Source organism: Lynx canadensis, chromosome D4 (genome assembly GCF_007474595.2).
Source record: "Lynx canadensis isolate LIC74 chromosome D4, mLynCan4.pri.v2, whole genome shotgun sequence".
NCBI lineage: Eukaryota > Metazoa > Chordata > Mammalia > Carnivora > Felidae > Lynx > Lynx canadensis.
In genome coordinates, this window is record NC_044315.2 from 18,945,953 (window position 1) to 18,971,248 (window position 25,296).

A 25,296-nucleotide genomic window follows, 5' to 3' on the forward strand; every position below is an offset into this window, starting at 1 on the left:
GAAATATTATTTCCAGATTTAAGGAGACTTTTTCTTTTCTCCTACGCTACAGTAACTTGATGAAGTATACCTTAATGAATAAGATGAAATAATTCCTTTTTCTCCCTGATTCCTCCAAAACTTGGAAACTAATAGCGACCACTCTTATTTTCATGGTAATAGCTATTGCTATTAATGCCACAGAAATGGCCACAAAAGCTCATGTTTACAGTCTTCATGCCTGCCGCTTTGCAGACCAGAGTTTACCTCAACCCCTGACGGCATCAGAGACATTCAGACTGCAAACGATACTTTAAACCCAACCTGTAGAAATCATATGAAGGGCTGCCCCCAGGACAGAGGTCTAGTGTAGAATTTGCTCCATTAACCTTCTTTTCCCATAGAAGTGCTTCTTATTTAAATACCTGCTTGCACCACAGAGGCCTAAAATGAGACACAACTTTTTCACCAACCTGAACAATTCTCAAGATGGACGGAAGTGCTATTTATAGCGGGCACAATGGCTTCAAAGTTACTTCCTGGAGTTGGAACACTGGCCGAGGCGGCCCTCAGGGCCCGCAGTCCCAATGGAGCCAACAAGGTGCACTCCATGGCATCTGGAGGTGGTGTTTCTTTTTTTTTTTAGTATTTATTTATTGTAAAAGAGAGAAAGCACGTAAGCAGGGGAAAGGCAGAGAGGGAGGGAGAGAACCCAAAGCTGGCTCCGCACTGTCAGGGCTCAAACGCACTAACCATGACATTGTGACCTGAGCCGAAACCAAGAGTCAGATACTTCACCGACTGAGCCACCCAGGTGCCCTGGAGGTGGTGTTTCTACTGCTGATCAGCAGGTGACTGGGCTGGAGAGGGAGGTCGTGACTGCTGCACGGAGGGGACTAAACCCATACAATATGCTAGCCCCAAATGCAGTTTCAGGCACCAAGGAAAACCCTAATTTAGTCGCATCTGTCACCAACAAGTGAATAGTGGGCTGCATCTGAGAAGAGGACAACAGTGCCATCATCTGGTTCTGGCTCACCAAAGGCGAGGCCCGGCGATGCCCTGGCTGTGGAACCCATTACAAGCATTAACTTACTCCAAAGGTGCTGTAAAGTTTCTTCTTTCCAATAAAGACTGGCCATTGCATTGGCTCCTTCTCTCAAAAAAAAAAAAAAAAAAAAAAAAAAGCAATCTATCAACGAACTCAGCTTCTGGACTGTGAAACGAATCTGAAGTTTCAAAGGCAGCCCCAAAAGGGAGCAGACTATGGCACCCCAAAAGTGTGCCTCTTTGGCAGAAGGATTACTTTGAGCTGATTATTTTTAAGAAATAGGAGATCCGGCAAAAGCTCTGGAAACCTAGTAAAAGCTACTCTTGTATAAGGGAAATCTCCGTTTGTGAGGGTATCCAGAAAGACAAAGTGACTACGTCATCACAACCTTACTCTTGTTTACTGTGCTTTGCCTGATAGCCACCTATGAGAGGTTCTTCCTCCTCCAACATCTTTCTTAGGTCTCTAGCTGAAGAAGGTACTCAAGGTGAGAGCTTGGCCTGTTTGGGAAGTGGTTCAGTTCTTCTGGAGACCTCTAATGTGTACAGGAGGCATACATACTATTAAACTCCTGGGCTTGTTCCTGTTAATCTATTTTGCGTGTTTGTTTTACAGGGGCAGATCTCAGCCAGGAAGCTAGAACGTAAAAGGAAATTTACTTTTCCTCTCCTGCAAGGACATGTAGAAAGTTTGAGTTACAAACTATTAAAGTCACAGCATTTTTCTTTTTAGGAGCTGACCCATCAGTCAACGACGAGCTCAAAGAAACACAACGTAATTCAATGCTAATGGCAGAATGGTATATTCTTAGCCTCCTCAGAAAGGCACAGCATACACGGTTCAAACGGCAAAACTGTGGTGGCCATCAGAACTTGGGCAGGGGTTGCATTACGCTGGTTAAACAGTTTAGGCTTTTAGCCATTTCGTAAGTTTACAAGACTTGGTCGTGTATATATATACACACACAAAACACACACACATTTTTTACCGGTACAGCACGTATGCTATCTCGAGCCCACTTATGTCAACTTTGGCTGCATGGTGATCAAATTATGGCAAAACTAAGTTAGATATATTAATATAGTCATCAGTTTGGCTTAAAAATATTTAACACAAAAAAACAAAACCAAAAAAATCTTTGATGGCATGTTAAATGCATACTTCAGCATGGAGAGAGAAAAACAATCTAAAATCTCTAAATTACAAGATTTAATAAAAAGCTTCAAACCCCTTATTTTCTTTTTTGAAAATATCACCCAAACTCATCCTAGAGGTCTCAAGGTATGATCTATAAACTAACAGACGCCTCTGTTACATGATGTGTTAATGCCTATTAAACACACTTAAAAAAACATAAATCACAGTGGCTTTTAAAAATTCTATAAAATATCAAATTAAAAACTTACACAAAATCTTAGAGCCAAAACTCAAGAAAAGAAATATAAAAACAATTTGGGAATCAAGACTTTGAAAAAGGGTGCCACACTCAAATATCTCGTAAGGTCCGACACCTGGCCCCGTGGCCTGCATGACGGGCTCCGTGCTGCCAGGGGTGGGTGACGTCACAAGCACTTGCAAATATGTGAGGAGCTTGCAAATCCTGTCTTCTGGAATGGGTGAGAAGTGCACAGCAGCTTTCAAACCAGGTTGAACTCCCTCAGGTTGAGCTGGAGAATCGTGTCTTTCACGGCAGCGAACACAAAGCGGATATTCTCCGTGTCTGTAGCACACGTGAAGTGAGAATAGATGACTTTCTCTTTGTCAGGATTCTGATCTTGGTAAAGCTTCAGGATAAAGTCTCTGGCAGCTTTGACATCCTGCTTCGGTCCTAGTCAAGAGCGTGGTTACAGGAATAAAGAAGAAAGATAGTGACCAACCAACAGGTCCTCCCCCAAATCATTCTCGATCCAGCCTTGCTCTTGCGTGGGATCCTTCTTTCAGTTGTCTTAGTTCTAGAGGATAGTTGACCTGGGGACATTAACTTTCATTCTATTTTATTATATCTCATAAAAGAGTCTTTTAAAGTGTTTACTGCCATCTAAAAATTGTACTTGAAAGCAATTTGTTGAAAAATAGCCAACTTAACTTTTGGATTTGGACCACAGAGGCAGACAGAAATGGGCTAGGGCTAGGGAAAGGAAGGATACAGGAACATGATTAGACCCCCAAGTCTCATTTTTTTAAATGATTTTTTTTTTCAACGTTTATTTTATTTTTGGGACAGAGAGAGACAGAGCATGAACGGGGGAGGGGCAGAGAGAGAGGGAGACACAGAATCAGAAACAGGCTCCAGGCTCTGAGCCATCAGCCCAGAGCCTGACGCGGGGCTCGAACTCACGGACCGCGAGATCGTGACCTGGCTGAAGTCGGACGCTTAACCGACTGCGCCACCCAGGCGCCCCCCCCCAAGTCTCATTTTAACTCATGAGGGCTCTACCCGATAGGGCCACTGCAGCTATGACCTTTTGGTCATAGGACGCTAAAACCCTAAACATCAGTATCACACTTCCTGATATTCGAGACCTCCTGTACCAGAAATCCTTAGCAACAAGACATAAACTTTCCAGCCAGGGGTAGGTCATATTCATAAAAACTGTTGTCTACCCTGTGCCTAGGAAGGGGACTGCCACACTAACATACACAGAAGAATTACCGGGCACTCGGACAGAGACCGGAAAGGCAGGGCGGGCACAGTCTCCGCCTCGGGAGCTGCCCACGCGGACACCACTACACAGAGTGACGAAGGCCAGGGGACAACAGAGTGAGCCCCTGCTGCCAGGGGAGCACTTGGGAGGCACACCTATGCAGACGAGGGTGCCGCGAGGGTGAGAAGGACTTCCCGGAGGAGGCGCCTGAGCTGGGTCTTGGAGAACAGGGTGAAGTTCACAAAAGGTGTTGGCATGCGTGGAGGTGCTGAGGCAAAACACAGTGATGCACCTGGAGCTTCGGTGAGAAAGGGTGTTAGAGGCAGATCGGGGGCAGGGGGGGTCCAGGGGCCTGACCAATAAGGTGGATGATGCCCGGGGAAGTCAACAAGATGGACACTCACCTGTGTATTCTGGGAAGTAGCTAATTAGATGAGAGTACATGATTTTCTCTTCCAAAAGATCCTTCTTATTTAAGAACAAAATCACGGATGAGTTCAGAAACCAGGGGTAGGTAATAATGGTTTTAAATAAGGCTTTGCTCTCTTCCATGCGGTTCTAAGCGAGAAACAACGGGCTTAGGGTTAATAAGAAAAACGGTACTTTGGGAGCCACGTGCCGAAATGTCTGGTCCCGCCCATCTGTCCCCTCACCCAGCTACCGGCTCCATATCACTGTCCTTGCTGAAGCTGGTGAGCACCTGGGGCCCCTCAGGATACCAGGTCTCCTGCCTCTATTTCCCCCCCACACCCACACCCCCACCGGCTCTCTTAGTCACTCTCTTCGGTATGCGTTCTGTGGCACCGCAAATAAACACACGTAAGAAAGGCTTTTGTGAAACTTGGAAGAAAGTTCCTATCCTATTTGACAAAAGTTTTCTGGGTCATTACTGGGATTACCGAGTGGGGGAAGTGAGTAACTTAGACCCCGGAAGCCCTGTGCCATTGGGGTTGGGCTCCCAGACCATGAGGGGGAAGCTCCTGGAGCCCAGCCACCGCCCAGAGGAACGCTGGACACGGGCAGAGCGAGGAGTGCACGCTGCTGACACACTTCGCGTGTTGGCAATACGGAGGAGCTCTACTCGGGGCACGGCGTCCCCATATGATGGATGAGCATAGTGGTGTTCACAAGTTTAAATTATGTCCCAAGCCCATGTGGTAGTAGGACCTGATCAAAATTACATAGAAACACCGTCAACATCTCTTAACATTTGACATTGGCAAGAATACACCAAATGTTCCTACTTCAGGGAGAGTAGACAGGGCACATACAAATCTCATCTGGTGACAATAACTGTTCTAGATAGTACTCTGTTCTGAAGGTTTTTTTTTTTTTTTTAAATCTTTATTTTTGGGAGAGCGCAAGCCAGGGAGGGGTGAAGAGAGGGGAACAGAAGATCCCGAAGCAGACTCTTTGCTGACAGGCTGACAGCAGAGAGCCCAACGCGGGGCTCGAACTCACAAACTATAAGATCATATCCTGAGCCAAAGTCAGACACTCAACAGACGGAGCCAGCCAGGCACTCCAGCTCTAAGAGTAAGGAAACAGCAGCTTCCCTTTAGACAGAGGGAAGTGCTCAGACAAAACCATGAAAGCCTTGCACGCCCACTGCGGAGGAACATGCTGTAAATCTGTTTGCCTACAAGTCCCGTACACTGGGACTCATTCTCTTGCTCGGTACCCTTTTGGGAATTAAGATCTGGCATTTATTACCAGATAGGTAACCCCTCAGGTGTTAGTATTTTTTTTTTAATTTTTAAAAATGTTTTTATTGATTTTTGAGAGAGAGGGAGACACAGAATCCGAAGCAGGCTCCAGACTCTGAGCTATCAGCCCTGAGCCCGACGCCGGGCTCCAACTCACGCTGTGCAAGATAATGACCTGAGCCGACTTAGTCAGAAGCCCGACCAACTAAGCAACCCAGGTGCCCCGTCCCTCAGTTGTTTTTAAAGCTTAACAAAAATTTATTATCTTTTCAGTAATGATCTCCTAGGAAAGACAACACAGCCGACTCTTGAATAGCGCAGGAGGCGGGGGCGCTGACCTACCGGAAGAGTCGAGAATGTGCACACACAGGCACCCGGGTGGCTCAGTCGGTTAGGCCTCCAACTCTTGATCTCAGGTCATGATATCATGGTTTGTGACGTCGAGCGTCATACTGGGCTCTACATGGACAACGCAGGGCCTGCCTTCGATTTTGTCTCTCCCTCTCTCTGCCCTTCTCAGCTTGGTCCCTCTCTCTCTCCCTCAAAATAAATAAGCTTAAAAAAAAAAAAGAAAATGTGCATATAACTTCTTACTTCTCCCAAAACTTAACTACTGGTAGCCTACTGTTGACCAGAAGTGTCACCAACAATCGATTAACACGTATTTTATATGTTATGGGTGTCGTATACCATATTCTTACAACAAAGCTAGAGAAAAGCAATGAGAAAATCGTAAGGAAAATACACTTAGTGTACTGTATTTATCGGGGAAAAAAACCCACGTATAAGTGGACCCATGCAGTTCAAACCTGTGTTGTTCAAGGGTCTAGTGTATACGAAGAAACAATTCCTACGCAGCCCGGGGAGGGGACGCAACAGATAATTACAACCGGGATAGGAAGGTTTGAGTGGCAGCCACTTAATCTTTCTCCAGATACCTTGTGACTTCCGGCAAAAAAGAAAATGTCTAATTTCTACACATATAGGGCTGAGGCGTTGGTCCCTTGTGCACCTGAATGATCTTTTGAGTTTTCTGAGAAACATCATTAAGTAATCCCGAGACAAATTGGGAGCTAATTTTTCACGTTGATAACATGATGCCTTTTTTGCTTTTTTAACAAAATGTCTCCCTTGGAAGAGCTGGGGGGCAGCCAGGATTGCCGTGTTTCTCTGCACAATGACGCTAGTAAGTGGGTTAATCCTCCACTAATTAGCTAATGTAACTGTGCTCCACAGAGAAACGTCTGCTGTCAAGAAATACAAGATCCCATTTGTTCGGTGATTGCCTAATCCTGGGCAGAGTTCTTCAATGCTTTACGATCACGACCCAGAAGCAAGAGACATTTTTCTACGAGGTCAGGATGTGTCGTGCAAGGGTGGGGAAAAGACCAGGGGAGGACAATGGTGTCCCACAGAGCACAACCCCACCTCGCAACGAAGTGACAGGAATGGCTCTCCCCACTTCCTGGGAAGACACAGTTAGAGTTTGACCCAGCTAGGACTATGGCAACTTTGCAGGGGACACGGGATGCCTGACCGGGGTAGGTCCGAATAGCTCCAAGCATCTGGCACCACTCCCCATGCCAGCTCAGTTAGGGACCTAATTAGGGTGCACCATGGAGGTTGGGAAGTCTGTTCTCATATTTACTGGAAATGGCATTGCTCTGGGGCACCCGCATGGCTCAGTCGGTTAGGCATCCAACTTCGGCTCGGGTCATGATCTCATGGTTTGTGGGTTCGAGCCCCGTGTCAGGCTCTGCACCGACAGCTCAGAGCTTGGAGCCTGCTTCGGATTCTAGCCTCCCTCTCTCTCTGCCCCTCCCCTGCTTGCGTGTGCATGCTCTCCTCTCTCAAAAATAAGCATTTTCTTAAAAAAGAAAGAAGTAACATTGCTCAACTTTGGCTATATGTTAGTACCCATAAAGGGCTTGGAAAAGATACCTCCAAACTCAGACCCAGGAAATACGAATCTCTCCTGTGGGGTCCAAAAGATGGTCTTTTTTTAAAACTCCCCAAGGGGTCCCAATATGTAGCCACGGCTGAGAACCAAAGTCTGCAGGGACTCTAAGCACATGAGCTTAGATCCCAGGCTCAGCCCACACCCACCTCAACTGAACCAGAATCCTGAGTTGGACCCAGGTGCCAGGTTTTTCACAATGATCCCCAGGGAATCGCAGTGCGTATCCCACTTTGAGGACCAGGTTTCTAGGCCAGTGATTCTCCCGCTTCCCCGTGTATTTCATTCAGTTTGGGTTGACTGACGAGGCACGCATTTCCAACAAGCGCCCAGATGATGGCGGTGCTGCTAAGCCACAGACCACGCTTGGACCAGCCAAGCCGGCTTAGCCTCAAGAACGGAGTCCAGAGCGCTGGCTTCTTGCAAACTGCAGAAAGAGTCCCCGTTTTCCACAGCCGTCCCCTTCCCCGCCCAGCGTACCTCGTTGTCACACTCGGCCAGGACCTGGTCGTATTCACTCAGAGCAACCAAAAAGATAATGGAGGTGACGCTCTCAAAGCAATGAATCCATTTCCGTCTCTCAGATCGCTGGCCACCAACGTCTACCATCCTGTTCAACAGACACACAGATCATTCAAAGGTTGGCATGCATGGCTCTCTGGGAAAAAAGGGCAGGAGTCCTTATATTGTGGAAACTCGTTAGGGTCCTCAGTAATTGTTTTCGAGTGAAAAGGGGCCTTACGGTTAGAATGTGTGAGCACCGCTCCATGAGGCAGCGAGGAACCCTAGATGCTTCCTAGAGCAAAGGAGGCACAGGATGCAAGCAGAGTTACTGAAGACAGATGTAGAGGTCACTCGGGGGAGGCTGCTCGGGGACGCTGGTTTGGAAGCTGCTGCAACAGTCCAGGCAGGAAGCACAAGCATCCACTTAGCTATTGCTCGAACCACGGCCGAGTGTCAGGACACCAGACACACAAGGGGCAGGAAGGCGGGCGGTCTTCCAGGTCCACTCGGCCGGGTTCGGGCCCTCACCCCCGCCTGTTTTTCACCACTCCTCAGATTTCTCCAGAAATCCTCTCTGCCTTAGGTGGATGCCACCCCTTCTGTCCTATAAAGACCTACAAGTTTCCTCCGTCCTATATGGAAACCCAAGGCCTTCCTCTGTGTCTTGGGGAAAGACTTCAGAGTCATAGCCCCAAGATGGCCCCGGAGCTCGAACGCTCCAGGAGTCGGGCAGTTTCCGGAAACGAGTCAAGTGGGTCTCTCCAAAGCACGACAACAGGCAACTCGAGAATGCTAGGGGCCCTGTCTGCAGGGTCGACTGCCATGCAGCTGGATAGAAACGCACCCCATGACCGGACCCTCAACCTTTCAGAGAAACCAGTTACCAAGTGTTTTAAGCAAAATGGACCAAGTTTCAAAAGTTGTTTAAAAACACCATGTGGGCCAAAGAGAATACATCTGTGGACCAGATACCAGTTTTCCAAGTAGCAAGCAGCACTGATTCTGAAATAGTTGTGTTCATAAATTCATGGCATTCAGATACAGATTTTTAAGTTTATTATTATTATTATTTTTTGTTTTTGAGGGGGGGGGTAACAACAAGAGCAAAAGTAGGTCGGGGGAGAGAGAGAGGGAGACACACAATCCAAAGCAGGCTCCAGGCTCTGAGCTACGAGCACACAACCCGACGTGGGACTCGAACTCACAAACCGTGAGATCATGACCACAGCCAAAGTCGGACGCTCAACCGACTGAGTCACCCCCAGATGCGGATTTTCAAGGGGCTCGATCAGAGCAACAATGCTCCGAAGCCTTGAGATGGAACAGGGTTTGCAGACGGCCTGGGTGTGGCAGGGTGGGACCTGTGTCCATCTCCACTGGAAAAGCATAATGTAATTAGCCCTAAGGAGGAACATGGGAACCAAGGGATATAGAATTGCTTTGAAATTTGCAATGCTGGGCATATGTACCATATTACTAATGTGTTGCCATAATTAGGTGCAATGAAGGTCCACTTAAGTCATCCTAAAAGTACTTCTTATATTTATATGTGGGAATTCATACATTTTTACACAGCTGTAAATAGTTTATATGTATTGTGTAATTTTTAATCTTTTTTTTAACATTTATTTATTTTTGAGAGAGAGAGAGAGAGAGAGAGAGCATGAATAGGGGAGGGTCAGAAAGAGAGGGGGACACAGAATCTGAGCTCCAGGATCTGAGCCGTCAGCACAGAGTCCAACGTGGGGCTCGAACTCACAAACCATGAGATCATGACCTGAGCTGAAGTCGGACGCTTAACTGACTGAGCTACCCAGGTGCCCAGTAGTAACTTTTAATACACACTTTTTGTGTTGGCTCTTTGTTTTTTGTTTTTTTTAAATAGATGTTAGAGAAGGGAATATAAGGGAAGAGAAATAGTCAAATTTAGGGAAACGACATCAGTGTTTTCAATTTGTGGTTACAGAAGTATACATCTATGTGTGCGTGTGTTTTACACACAGGAATCACTCCAGACTTAGGTAAGGAGACTTTTATGTTCTACGGGGAACAGGAAGGGGAGTTCCTCTCCATTCTAGGAGCGGAGACCTGTCACAATTCTAAACACCTCGTGACGGACAGGGTCATACGGCTCTAGGAGCTGTAACCGCTTTTAGGAATAACGGACTTAATCTGGGGACTTCCAAGACCGGACAGATTCTTAATGGACCACATCAGGGAGACAGTCTTACCGAAAGATGATGTTCTCCAAGTCAAACGGATACTCGATGATGCCGGTTGTGGGCACGCGAACACGAAGCACGTCCTGCTGGGTTGGCACGAAGGACGGCATTGCGATCCGGTCAATGTCGGTCAGGTAACTGTGAGAGCAGACAGCAAGGCGCCAAGACTTGTGTCAGACATCGGGGAAGTCAGCCTAACTCACTGCACCCCCCAGCCAGGCTCAAGGATTCCAGCCAAGATTTCTTGAGACCTGGTGCTGACCAGGCACCCCACCCCAACTGTGACCGTTTGGGAGGGAGTGTGCATCAGAAGCTCCCATGAGCCCCTGGGAAACCTGTAAATCATGCCATCTCTTCCTCTAGGCTCCAAGCTCTCTCTCTCTGGCTGGCCAGTGAGGGAGCCGGCGGGTCGGAAGGAAAGGCTGTTGGGATGGGCTCGCTGACCCACCCCCCCTCCACAGTGTAGAATGTAGACGCTGTTCTCAAGGGCGTTGCTCAGTGATTTAGAGTTTCTATGAGAATATAAAGGTATAAACAGGCCATCTCAAAGTTCCTTCACAAGAAAAAGTTTACTGTTTATTGGGAAACTGAACATCCACAAGAAGCCAAAACCGGTCTCAGATGATTTCTGGCCGTACATTAAATTCCTAAGCCGAAAACAAATCACTCTTTCTGTGGTCAAATGAGAGGACACTTTTTTTTTAAGCTCTGAGTCCTTTCTAAAAGGCATTTTCGAGAAAAATGACCATAACCAGGCCCTGGCTAACAATGGGAGTGGTGATTCGGAGGCTCCCGCAAAGTAAGGTTTGGCCCTATCTTCTCCCTGCGCAGACAGACCTGGGCTAGGATAGCGGTGCCCAGCAAGCGGCAGAAGGGGAGCCCGGGGGGGAACAGGCCAACCCTATTCACCGTGCAGCCCTCACTCCAAGGAAGCAAACCACACTCCGTCAGACCGTGTGTCGCTTGAGGACAGAGAGCACTGGCTGTACCTGCAGCTCTTACCCCGGCGCCTGGCCCACAGCAGGCACACACTGAAGTTCTGTCGAGGGAACGCCTGGCCCGATAAGCGGATGACAGCTACGGACCCGGACCAAGGACGCTGCACAAGCGCCTTGAATGTTGCCAAGTCCAAAGGCGGGGCAACACCGGGTTTCTGAGGGCCACTCTGTTTGCAGCCCTGTCCACCTAGCTGTTCCCTACACTCCTGCCAGTGTGTGAGCTCCGGTGTTCAGGGCTCCACCGGGTCTCCTCCAAACGGATCTACATCAAGAGCCCTGGCTACTCCCCAGGACCTTCACAGAAGCCGATGACACTAGGCTGTCTCAGGGAAGGACCGGAGATGGCTTCACTGACTTGAGGCTGTCTCTCACTCTACAGCTGCCAATGGCAGTCTGTCCTCTTCCTTGGGACACCGCCTTCCTTCCTTCTGGATCTTTTCTGAGCTGACCCAACACCTTCCCTGGGCTTCTTTTATTTCCTTTTCCTACCTGACTGCTCTGTTGCAGCTAAATGTTCCTGTGCTTAGGGTGGTTGTGCAAACCTGGGTTAATGGCATTGAACACTCGGCCGGGCACACACATCAAAGGGCTTCGAGATTTCAGGTTTCCTTTCCTGACCACTGCCTTGTCCAGACGACGCAGGTGAACCACCTCCCCGCACCAGCTCAGAGGGCAAGGGCAACACCGGAAGGGAAGGGGATGCACCCGTGGGGAAGGGCAAAGAATTCTGGGGCCCTCAGACGACGGAAGATGACATGGGGCAAAGGGGAAAGAGCTGAGATGCAGAAGCAGGAATCATCACCTCTTCAAGAAGGAATATGATAGATCCGTTTTGTCCAGTGACCTAGATGACGGAGAGGCATGGCCTCAAGAAATTCTTAAGACGATGAAATGCTGTGATCTCCACGGGATAGTTTGCATGCAGGACCATCTGTTTTGTTTTTCCTTAGAGATTAATGATTTAAAACTAGAGCTTTATGAATCAAAAATATAGTGTGCAGGCCTTCCCAGGGAGTCAATAAGCAAAGGGCCCCTCGGACTGAGCTTCCTGCGTGCACTGGGCCTGCAGAACCCGTCTTGCCCACTAGAGGGAAGCACCGGATCAGCCACGGGCGTGGGCCTATTTCACTGCTGGTCTGCACTCTGATTTTTTATTATTTTTTTCTTACTATGAAATTTATTGTCAAATTGGTTTCACTCTGATTTCAGATTTGAGGACAGGTGGACCTGGTGTCTACTGATCAGGAAACCAGAAGGCAGAGGGATACGGAGAAGAGGAAAGTAGAATCCAGAAGCAGTGGTCGTCCGTATTTAAGTCAGAAAATTCCAGCACCCCAAATGAGATGAGTCCCCTCAAAGGGAGCCCGTATTGGATTGAGCTTCTTGCTGAAAAAAACAGACAGCTGGGTGGCTCAGTCAGTTAAGCGACCGACTGTGGCTCAGGTCACGAGCTCAGCGGTTTGTGAGTTCGAGCCCCGCGGCCCCGGCTCTGCGCTGACAGCTCAAAGCCTGGAACCTGCTTCGGATTCTGTGTCTCCCTCGCTCGCGCTCTGCCCCTCCCCCACTTGCTTGCATGTGCGCTCTCTCGCTCTCTCTCAAGAATAAGTCAACATTAACAACAATTTTTTTAAGAAAAAAAAAGAAAAAGAGGCTTAGAACACAGCAACAAAAGGTGAACGTGGACAAGGACAGAGTTTTTCGGGGGTGGTAAGAGACGCACCAAGAAGTCAGAGGGGACGCTGACAAGCGGGAAGGAGGAAGTGTTGCAACCGAGGGCCCACGTTTTATAGGCAGCTAGTTCCTCCCCAGCCAGAAGCTTCCTCGAAGCGTGGCCACGTGTGCCCGACGCGCGTGGGGCTAGGCCGGGCTCTGTACTCACTATCTGGCAGAGTCCGAGAGCTGATACTCCCTCCTCCTGTCGTAACACTCCTGGATTCCCGGGTCCTGCCACAGCTGCTTGATGGCCTCCACCTGGTCCCTGGAGAGCGCACAGACCTTGTCCACTTCCACTTCTCGGATGAGCTGGGCATTTTCCTAAGCGAAGGAGAGAGATGCTTTTGGTGGGCAAAGGCAAAGGAAGCCACCCCGCTGGTGCCATGGGGACAAGATTTCCCCCGGTCTGTGGATCGGGGAAGATCTCACTAGATGCCGGGGGCCCTTCAGGGGAGCCGCTCGCAGGCAGGCACTCAGCTACGGTGCAGACGACGTGGCTGCTGAAACCGGGCAGAGCCACGGACAGACCAAGACCCGCGGCTTTCGGTCCCAGCGGGACCCAGGGGCCGCTTTCACCAGCGTTCAATACCCAACTGTGAACAGAGAAGCCCAAGCGCGAGGGATCCTCACTGTCATCGGGGCGTCTGCATCTCAGGGCAATTTGAAAAGTACCATTTTTATTGTCCTGGCGTACAAGGGTGGGGGTGGTGAAGGAGGTCCACCTCCGTGCAGTAAGGGAGTGCCGTGCCTTCAGAGAACAGCCAATTCGATGTCAGTCTGCTGTCTTTGTCCTCTTTCCCTTCTTTTGTTTTTTTTCCCTTCAGTAACTTAGACTTAATTTCTTACAGCAGTTTTAGGTTCAGAGCAAAGCAAAGGAAGTGCAGAGAGTTCCCATCCATTCTGCTGTTTATCATCACGCATCACTGATACGACCCTTTCCCATTGCAGAACCGCTCTCATTGCAACTCCCCATGCCAATGATTGCTGTAATATCGTGATGTTTATCGTTACTGTCATTAAATAACTCCTGCTCCTACACCACTGCTCCATTATTACTGTACTTGTTAAGATCGCCATGGCTGTAATTACCACTATTATAGCAGTTAACATGTATTGCCCACTTTGCATGTGCCGAGTGGTACGCACACATTACCTCATTTAATCCATGTAGGGCAAGCACGGGGCCACACCTCTCACCAAACCTTAGCAATGAAAATGCTAAGGTTGGGTTACATCCTCAACACGACCACGTGTTGGCCGCAGAGGTCCAACATCCCATCCCTTGGCCGCATATTGCAGCGGACAAGAGAATCCTGCCGAAGGAGACGGGAACCCCGCCTTTCCTCTGCTCTGCCGTCCTGCCACATCTCAGGGCAATGACATCACGCAGGGCCGGCCACCCACCGGCAGCTGTCAGCAAAGCATCCGCTTAGCAGCTGTGATCTCCTGGAGTCTATACGGTACTCCCTGAAAAGTTGCTCCTGTCTTGCATTATTCATCCTCATTAACAGCCCGACAGGAAGCTGGAGAAAAGGGAGATCTTACAGATTCACTCGGCTCAGGGCAAAACCGAGGGCTGGGATGACATCAGCATGGCTCTGCACCCCACCCACCGAGGGTGGATATAAACTCTTTGCCTGGACCGTGGGAGGTCCTGCCTGGTCCTTGGCAGGTAGAAGACCCCGGGTGTAGAATCTCAAACAGGTGTAAGCAGAATGGATCAGTGGGAAGTGCCCCGGGCTGGGAATAAGGAGCTCGAGTTCGACTAGTGCAGCTGGGACTTTTAAAGACTCCAGTGGTTACCGATCTCGGCATCCTCGTTTGTGAAAGAAGCCAGTGATTTTTCAAGGAGTCTGATTTGTAAGCTAGTAAGTACCAGCCAAATGTGAGCAAAATTAGCCTTACCATTGTGGTGGACGCCTAATAAATATTTGTTTGCAAAAAGAGCGCACGCGGACAGCCTTTAAACCATGACTTCCAATCCGCCCACAAGCACATTGGACATCACCTGCCTTACTCTAAGCCAGAGAGAACGAAGAATGGAGAACATGGACAGAGTCTGTAGGGAGCCAAAGGGTTGTCTTCTCCTTCCTCCCTGCCTCCCGCCACCGTCCTCCTCCCACGTACAATCACGTGGTCTCTTCCCACCTGGGGCATGGCTCTACGTAAAGTGTCTGTTTTCTTCCCCGTCTTCGTAACCGGTCAGGAAACGCCACAAGGGCAGAGCCAATGTCTTCCCTGTCCTTATATCCCAGAGCCTAGGGCAGTGCCTGGCAAATAACAGGTGTTCTAGTGATGCAGGCATCTAGCCAACATTTGGGGCACATAAAAAAAAATCTACCTAACAGAACATCACGAGAAAATAACAGCAAAAGAACTTGAGGACAGTGTGACAGAAACCCGTGTCAGTCACCGCAAGAGCACGGAGGAGCTCGGAGCCAAGAAAGTGTCTCAGAGTAGGAAACGCTCTGGTGATTTCTGGCCAGTCTGTCGCTCTCACTCTGCCCCTGGTGGCAGGCAGGCGGAATCGTTGCTTCAGGGATGCCTGCCTCTTAGGCTGCTCTCCTAGATAGGACTATTTTAACTTGTAAAACGGTCATCTCCGCACCCAACGTGGTACTCAAACTCACGACCCCGAGATCCAGTTGGATGCTTCACTGACTGAGCCAGCCAGGCGCCCCCTAAATATAACTCCTACTCTCAGCTTAACTCCCGAGAGAGAGCACTGTGAGAATCATCGGGATGTTACAAATATCCCCACCTCCCCTCCTCACAGATGTCATGGAGAGTTGTACTTCACGGTGGGTGAAGCAGAAGTGGAACCAACACTTGTCTCTTTTAGAAAGAAACTTCAAAGAGCCACCGAGTAATTTACCACACTCCCTTTCATCTACTGTGGTGATGGTCAGGAGACAAGATGGAGCCTCAATCAGCCGGGCTTCCTGAGCAAGTTCAATGAGCGGAGATTCCCCCAACACACTGCACACACAGCATGAGTGAGAAATCATCTTTCATTGTGCTAAGCAAGCTGAACTGTGGGGGCAGTTTGTTCCCGGAGCACAACCGACTCTATTCTGACTGGCCCGTGTTACAATGGATAAGTCCAGTATTTGACTCTGGCAGGAGAAAGAGAGAGAAAAAATGCAGCCCAGTGAGATATCCCAGAGGAATGTAGGCTTCTACATGGGCACCCGGTCGGGGGGGGGGGCAGGGAAGGGGGTAGAGGCTGTGGAAAGACAAATCTGAGCTTTCAGGTAACCAGGGGAGCTCAGCCAGGAGAGCAAGGTCTAGTGTCTGTTCAGCCAAGTGAGGGGACTATGGAGGGACCCGGGCTTGAAAGGAGAAGGGACCTCAGTCTCCTTACAAACCCAGCAATTGGGAACTGGATTTGGAACCCAGTGAATTCAAGGAGCCCAGACGTATTCCAAGTTTAGAGCTCTCCTCCTGGCTAAGGCTCCCACCTGTTGAGATCATGCTGTTTAAACTTACTTTGGAATAATGTAAGATGGGGAAAATGACAGAAGAGTTCCTCTGTGCCTTTCAAGACTGTCCCAGTGTCGACGATTTATGGCCATGCCTTATCATCCATCCCCTTTCCAGACACACATGCACATAGACTTGCCACCTGAAGGACTTGAGGGGACGTTGCAGACCCAATGCCTCTTCATTGCTAAAGACTTTGGTGTGATTTCCTAAAAACGAGGACCCTGGACTATAAAAATCACAGTGTAATGACCAAAAGCAAGAAGCGTAGCATTGACACAATATTGTGATCTCATCTTCAGACCTTCCCCAAAGTCTGTCAGTTGTCCTATTTTTTTTTTTTTAATTTCTTTTTTTTAACATTTATTTATTTTTGAGACAGAGGGAGACAGAGCATGAACGGGGGAGGCACAGAGAGAGAGGGAGACACAGAATCGGAAGCAGGCTCCAGGCTCTGAGCCATCAGCCCAGAGCCCGACGCAGGGCTCGAATTCACGGACCGTGAGATCGTGACCTGAGCTGAAGTCGGACGCTCAACCGACTGCGCCACCCAGGCGCCCCTGTCAGTTGTCCTCTTAACGCCCTTTATCTGCCCCATCTAGGATCATATCACACAGTTACTTGCCTCCGTGGTCTCTATTTATCTGGAAAGGTTCTGCGGTCAGATATCATTTTGTCACCTGATCGAGAATGGCCTGACGAGGACATGAGTTTGGCTGGGAGGGAGAGTGGCCCAGCCACCGCCCACTCTGGGTCCTGTGGACCCCTGTGGATCGTTCCAGGAAAAAATATTGTGAAGGGTGGAGAGGAGTGAGAAAGTGAGTGACCCATTTTTAAATACATTTTATTGAAATATGAATGACTTTGAGGGGCCTGGGTGGCTCCGTCGGTTAAACATCTGAATCTCGATTGCAGCTCAGGTCATGATCTCACGGGTCATGGGTTCAAGCCCCACGGTGCGGACAGCGGAGCCTGCTAGGGATTCTCTCTCTGTCTCCATCTCTGTCTGCCACTCTCCCGTTTGCACATGCCCGCAATCTCTCTCAAAATAATAAAATAAAAAACGAAGAATGAATGACTGCTGTACTGTTAACGATGTCTGTGTGTTATAAAAAGTGGGGTTTTATACATATTTTCCCATGGCCTGGTGAAACACTTCCAAGCACAGCAGGAACACTTTGATGAGCACGTTCTAACGAGGGCGCAGGAGGAGCAGAGGGCCCCTGAGGCAACGTGGGAACACTTTTATGTTGTCTACGACTGGCCCCTTGGGGCGCCTGGGTGGCTCAGTCCGTGGAGCGTGTGACTCTTGATTACCGCTGACAACGTGATCCCGGGGTTGTGGGGTTGGGCCCCGTGTTGGGCGCAGGGCTGAGTGTGGAGCCTGCTTGGGATTCTCTTTCTGTCTTCCTCTGCCCCTCTCCCCTACCTGTGCTCTCTGTCTCTCAAAAGACTGGCTCCTTGAGCTGAAGGTCTAAAATGGCAACGGTAGGAAGTCCCTCAGCTCCCCTGCGGCACCCCCCTGGGGGGACACACCAAATCCACATCTACCTATAGAGCAAAACTGAGGGCTGACTGAACAGCTTCTGTACCACAGAAGCTAGAGAGACCACACAGAGAACAAACAGCAAGACAGAAAGGGGCACAGTAATGCGGGGACGCCCTCCTCCCCAGCACCGACGACGCGGCCAAGTGCAGTGGGGGAGGGGTAGTCCTGAAGGACCCTGAGCAGATTTATCTGCCCCGGGGGCACGCCAAAGGGCTGCAGTTTAAAAGAGCAGCTAGTATATAAAAGATCCAGCCTCCAGAAAACGGCAGGGGGGCTGCTGGGACTCTCTCCAGGTTGGAAGGACCGGGGAACACCACGGTTTACGTCTGCCCTCCACTTGGCCACCCACGCGGGGGCAGAATCCAGGTGCCGGGGCCACTCCGCCTCCTCAGGGAGCCCACACCGGCCCCAGCTGTCCCATCAAGGCAGCTGCACCGCGGTGCACCCCAGAGCAGCCCCAGCCACCGCACCAAGGGGACACAGGCACAGGCACACTGGGACGCTCCAGACCTGCCCCGCTTCAGCTCCAGGTGGCCTGCTGGGGCACCCCCGGCCTGGAGCACCCTGGGACCTCCTGCCTCACATCCGCTTTGGCTCCAACGGCCGCACCCATGCAGCCCCTGTGCTAAGCACCCTGGGACACCCCGGCCCGTGCCTGCCTCCATTCCGGCCGCCCCAGCAGGACACCCTGTGAGTAACCCACACCCAGCTTTCGTTCCGGCCACCTGCACAGAGCCCCAGAACACCGCAAGCAAGTGCTGTCCTCAACTTCGGTCATCCCTCCCGACACCCGCTGCTCTGAGCACCCAGGACAACCTGGTTTCCACCCGTTCGGCTACAGCCGTCCCTTCGTGGCACCCTATGCCCAGACAGCACCAGGACCGCCCTAGCCCGTGCCCGCTTCAGCTACAGCTGTCCTGCATGGAGCACCTGGGGACCCCAGCATACACCCCACCCTGGCTCCGGCTGCTCACCAGGACCCACCTGCACAGACAGCCCAGGATGCACCCGTTTCAGCTATCCTGCCGGGGCGCCCTCTGTGTTAAGAGCCCCGAGATGGCCCTGGCCCGTGCCCACTTCAGCTCTGGTCAGCCCACCAGTGCAGCCCCAGCACAGCATGCCCCAGGACCCCAACCCCATACCAGACACCGCTCCGGCCAGCCAGCCCAAGTCACAAGGCACACACAGTCTACGTAAAGGATGACCACACACATTCCTTCAGGTTTAGAAGTAGCTGTCGTACCTAATTCATGGAAACACACACAGCAAATCAATCAAAATGGGGAGGCAGAGGAAAATGCGCCAAATGAAAGAACAAGACAAACGCACAGAAAAAGAACTAAATGAAGCAGAGATATGCAACATGCCTGACGACGAACTTAAACTAACGATCATAACGATGCTCGCTGGACTGGAGAGAAGAGTGGAGGATCTCAGTGAGAGCTTCGACAAAGGGAAAGAACATATAAAAAAAGATCCAATCAGCATTGAAGAACACGGTAACTGAAATAAAAAACACGCTAGAGGAAATCAACCACAGATGAGCAGATGCAGAAGAACGGCCCAGCAATCAGGAGACAGGGGAAGGGGAAGCACCTAAGCTGCAGAGCACAAAAGAAAAGAATTTCAAAATGAAGACAGGTTAAAGGACCACTGAGAAAACATCAGGCCAAGAAACATTTGCATTATAGGGGTCCGAGAAGGAGAAACGAGAGAGCAAGGGGCAAAAACAAAACAAGACAAAACAAAACAAAACCAAAAAACACCCAACCATATTTGAAGAAAGAACAGATAGCTTCCTTAGACTGCAGAAGGAAATAGACATCCGGATTCAGGAAGCACAGACAGTTTCCAACCAGATGAGTCCAAGGAGGTCCACAACGCATCAGAATTTAAATGCCACAGGTTAAAGATAAAGAGAGGATTTTAAAAGCTTCAAGAGAGAAGCAAAAAGTTATGTACGAGGGAAACCCCATAAAACTATTAGCTGATTTTTTCAGCAGAAATTTTGCAGGCCAGAAGGAAGTGGCATCGTATATTCAAAGAAGTGAAAGGGAAAGCCTGTAGTCAAGAATACTCTACCCACAAGATTATCGTTTAGAATTAAATGAGAGAAAAAGAAAAAAAAAGCCCAAGAGATAAAAAAGTTCATCACCACCACACCAGCCTTACAAGAAATGTTAAAGGGACTTCAAGGACATAATTAGAAGAAAACTATGAATATAAAGATGTAAAATATGACAACATATACATAACACATGGAGGAGGAAGTAAAAAAGGCCTTTGACAATGTGTTCGAATTCAAATGACCATCAACTCAATAGAGACTGCCATATACTTAGGATGTTCTACATGAACCTCATGGTAACCACAAACCCAAAACTTCTAGTTGATAAAAAATAAAGAGCAAGAAATTCAAGCTTAACACTGCAGAAAGTCATCAGTCACAAGGTAAGAGAGCAAGAACAGAAGAAAAGCACAGAGAACTACAAAATCAACTGGAAAAGTTAAGAAAATGTCAACAGGTACATACCTATCAATAGTTACTTTAAATGTAAATGGTGTAAATGCTTCAACCAAAAGACACAGTGGGGTGAAATGGATTAAAAATAAAAAACAAACCAAATGAGACCTACCTATATTTTTCCTACAAGAGATTCACTCCAGACCCAAAGACACATACAGACTGACAATTAAAGGATAGAAAAAGGTATTCCGTGCAAAGAGAAGAGGTAAAAAAAAAAAAAAAAAAAAAAAAAAAAAAAAAAAAAAAAAAAAAAAAAGAAAGAAAGAAAGAAAGAAAGAAAGAAAACTGAGGTACCAATATCTATATGAGACAAAATAGAGTTTAAAACAAACACTGTAATAAAAGACAAAGAAGGGTACTACATAATGATAAAAAAGTCAATCCAACAAGAGGCTAAAACAATTGTATGTATCTAGGCACCCAATACTAGAGTGCCTAAATACATAAAACAAAGGAAAAATATGACAGTAATACAATAATAACAAGAGCCTTTAACACCTTTACTTACATCCAGGGATAGATCATCCAGGTAGAAAAATCAATAAGGAAACAGTTTCTTTCAATGACACATTAGACCAGATGGACATAACAGATATACACAAAACATTCCATCCCCAAACAACACATTCTTTTCAAGCGAACATTAAACATTCTCCAGAAGAGGTCACATGTTAGGCCACAAAACAAGCCTCATTAAATTTAAGAAGAGTGAACTTGTATCATGCATGTTTTCCAACCACGACAGTATGAGATTAGAAATCACGAGAAAAGAACTGGGGGAGAAAAGCGACAAAACACATGAAGACTAAACAACGTGCCACTAAATAGCCAATGTGTCGATAAAGAAATCAAAGAGGAAATTAAAAATTACATTGAGACAATGAAAACATAACAGTCCAAAATCTCTGCTAAACAGTGAAACTAATTCTAAAAGGGCAATATGCAGGAATACAGACCTACTTCAGGAAACAAGCAAAAGCTCAAATAAGCCATCTAACCTTACACCTAAAGGAAATAGAAAAAGAAAATTAAACAAAACCCAAGTTTGGTAGAAGAAAATAATAAAGATTAAAGCAAAAATGAATGAAGTAGAGACTAAAAACAAACAAACAGAAAAGATCAATGAAACCAAGAGCTAGTTTTTTGAAAGATAAACAAATTGATAACCCTTTAGCCAGATGCAAGAAAAAAAGAGAGAGGACACAAATAAATAAAATTATAAATAAAAGAGAAGCAGTAACGACCGACACTGTAGAAACACCAAGGATTATAAGAGAATCCTAGGACAAATTATATGCCAAGAAATTGGACACTACAGAAGAAATAGATAAATTCCTCAAAACAGGCAGTCTTCCAAAACTGAATCAGGAAGAAATAGAAAATCTCAACAGATCATTACTAGTAACTCAAAAAACTCCCAACAAACAAAAATTCAGGATCAAAGGGACTCATGGGTAATTCTACCCAACACTTAAAGAAAAATTAATACCTATTCTCTAACTATTCCAAAAAATAGAAGAGGAAGGAAAGTTTCCAAATATACTCTATGAGTCCAGGATTACCCTGATAACAAAACCAAACAAAGATACAACAAAAAAAGGAAACCTACAGGACAATATTCCTGATGAATGTAGTTCCAATAAGCCTCAGCAAAATATTAGCAAGTCACATTCAACAATACATTAAAAGGATCACTCATCAAATATCAAGTGGGATTTATTTTGGAGATGCAAGATGTTTCAATATTCAAAAATCAATCAACTAATACATCCCATTAACAAAACGAAGGATAAAAATCATAATATCACCCCAACAGAGGTAGAAAAGGCATCTGACAGAAGTCAACATGTGTTCATGATAAATATTTTCAACAAAGTTCACAGGGAACATACCTCAATATAATAAAGACCACATATGAAAAACCCACAGCTAAGCTGATACTCAATGGTGAAAAACAGACCTGTTTCTCTAAGATTAGGAACAAGACAAGGATGTCCACTTACCACTTTTATTGAACATACTACTGGAAGTCCTAGCCATAGCAATCAGACAAGAAAAAGAAAAGGTATCCAAATTGGTAAGAAAGCAAAACTATCACTATTTGCAGAGGACATGATACTATATACAAGCAACCCTAGAAGCTCCACCAAGGAACTATTAGAATAAATAAATTCAGTAAAGTTGCAAGATACAAAGTTAATACACAGAAATTGGTTGTGTTTCTACATACTAATAACAAAGTAGCATAAGGAGAAACTGAGAAAACAATTCCATTGACAATTGTACCAAAAACAATAAAATACCAGGAAATAAACTTAACCACGGTTGTGAAAGACCTGTATTCTGAAAACTATAAAACAGTGATGAAAGAAATAGATGATACAAAGAAGAGGATATTCCATGATCATGGATTAAAAGAGTATTTTTAAAATGTCTATACTACCCAAAGCAATCTATACATTTAATGCAATTCCTGTTAAAATACTAACAGCATTTTTTTTCCACAAAATTAGAATAATCTTAAGATCTTTACTGAATAATAAAAGACCCCAAACAACCAAAGCAATCTTGAGCAAGAAGAACAAAGCTGGAGGTATCACAATCCCAAATTTTGAGATGTCCTAAAAAGCTGTGGCAATCCAAACAGTATATAAGGTACGGACACAAAAATAAACACATAGACTGGGGCGCCTGGGTGGCGCAGTCGGTTAAGCGTCCGACTTCAGCCAGGTCACGATCTCGCGGTCCGTAAGTTCGAGCCCCGCGTCAGGCTCTGGGCTGATGGCTCGGAGCCTGGAGCCTGTTTCTGATTCTGTGTCTCCCTCTCTCTCTGCCCCTCCCCCGTTCATGCTCTGTCTCTCTCTGTCCCAAAAATAAATAAACGTTGAAAAAAAAAATTAAAAAAAAAAATAAACACATAGATCAATGCAAGAGAATAGAGAGCCCCAAAATAAACCCATGTGTATAGGGTCAATTAATGACAATCTATGACAATCTATGACAAAAAAGGCAAGAATACGTCAGGGGGGAAGACAGTCTCTTCAATACATGGTACTGGGAAAACTGGACAGCTACATGCAAAAGAATAAAACTGGACCCCTGTCTTACACCATGCACAAAAATAAACTCAAGATGGATTAAAGACCTAATGTGAGACCTGAAACCATGAAAATCATAGAAGAAATCATAGGCAGTAATCTCTTTGACATTGGCCTTAGCAACATTTTTGTAGACATGTCTCTTCAGGCAAGGGAAACAAAAGTCAAATTAAACTATTGGGACTATACCAGAATAAAAAGCTTCTGTGCAAGGAAGGAAACCATCAATAAAACAAAAGGGCAACCTACTAAATGGGAGAAGATATTTGCAAATGATATATCCAATAGGAGGTTAATATCCAAAATATATAAAGAACTTACACAACTCAACACCAAAAAAAACAAGTATCTGACTAAAACACAGGCAGAAGACCTGAATAGATGGTTTTTTTTTTCAAAGAAAATATACAAATTGCCAACAGACACACGAAAAGGTGCTCAACATCACTAATCATCAGGAAAAAGCAAATCAAGCCACAGTGAGGTACCACTTTATACCTGTCAGACAGCTAGAGTCAAAAGACCAAGAACAAGTGTTGTTGAGGATGTGGGGAAAAGAGGGCCCTTGTGCCCTGTTAGTAGGAATGTAAATCGGTGCAGCCACTATAAAAACAGTAGGGAGGTTCATCAAAAAAAAAATTGAAAACAGAAATACCATATGATCTAGTAATTCCACTAGTGGGTAATTACCCAAAGAAAACAAAAACACTAATTCAAAAAGATAAATGCGCTCCTATGTTAACTGTAGTGTTATTTATAATAGCCAAGATATTGAAGCAACCCAAGGGTCCATCGATGGATGGATGGATAAAGAAGATGTGAAATATGTATACAATGGAGCATTATTCAGTCACACAAAGGATGAGATCTTGCCATTTGCAATAGTATGGATGGACCTAGAGGGTATCATGCTGAGTGAAATGGGTCAGACAGAGAAAGATAAATACTGTATGATTTCACTTATATGTGGAATCTAAACCAACAAACAAAAAGCAGAAACAGACTCATATACAGGGAACAAACTGATGGTTGCCAGAGGGGAGGGGTGGGGGGAGGGATGAGCAAAACAGGTGAAGGGGAATGGGAGATACAGGCTTTCAGTTATGGAAGGAGTAAGTCATGGGAATGAAAGACACAGCACAGGGAATGCAGTCAAGGATACTGCAGTAGAGTTGCATGGGGACAAACAGTAGCCACACTTGTAGTGAATATAGTATAAGGTATAGACTTGTCAAGTCGCTAAGTTTACACCCGAAACTAACTAATGTGCGTCAAATACACTTCAACAATAAAAATACTGACTTTACCTCACGCAAAGAGGGGAAGAAAAGTCAGAAGGGAATCAGGTTTCGAGAAATGTTAACAGACTCGCGTAGAGGAGATGCTGAGTCGGAGGTGGCTGACATCTAAGTGGAGATGTCCAGGAAGTGGGTGAAAAAAATGGGTCTGTAGTTCTCAGGAGAGTCCTAGGTTAGAGCAGCATACTGAATTGAAATTGCCTAACACATTTGTTTCAGTAACAACAACAACAAAAAATCTCAAAAGAGTAAACATTATGGGGGCTATTCAGCAGATCAAGAAACACGACCAGTTTCTTAAACACTGAGCTCATATCTGGCATTTCCTCTATTTCTTTCTCAAACAAAATCACCATTTTTACTGCTCTGAAGGGGGAACACAGAAAACAGATGTCCTACATGTGCGTTTCACTCGGAAATTCCCAGGGTAACCATGAAAGGAGCTCTTCATGAAGCGGCGCCTTGCTACTTTCACGCATGGATCCACGGCTGCCCAGATGACAGTCCCCGTGGAGCCCAGCAAGCCCCTCCGGCTGGAATTCAGAGCCCAGCAGGCAACCCTGTTC

At 46.8% G+C, this 25,296-nt stretch overlaps 1 protein-coding gene across 1 annotated transcript in view; it reads right to left on the bottom strand.

Moving 5' to 3' along the window:
• Positions 1-1,808: 1,808 nt before the first annotated feature.
• The window catches only part of GNA14 (G protein subunit alpha 14), a 211,011-nt gene continuing 187,523 nt past the window's right edge, over positions 1,809-25,296 (bottom strand). The window contains exons 3-7 of the mRNA XM_030294039.1: positions 12,942-13,096; positions 10,074-10,202; positions 7,819-7,948; positions 4,080-4,233; positions 1,809-2,858 (exon numbers count right to left, since the gene is read on the bottom strand). Of these exons, the coding sequence (XP_030149899.1) occupies positions 2,668-2,858; positions 4,080-4,233; positions 7,819-7,948; positions 10,074-10,202; positions 12,942-13,096 (759 nt within the window). The 3' untranslated portion in view covers positions 1,809-2,667. The remainder of the gene's footprint in view (positions 2,859-4,079; positions 4,234-7,818; positions 7,949-10,073; positions 10,203-12,941; positions 13,097-25,296) is intronic.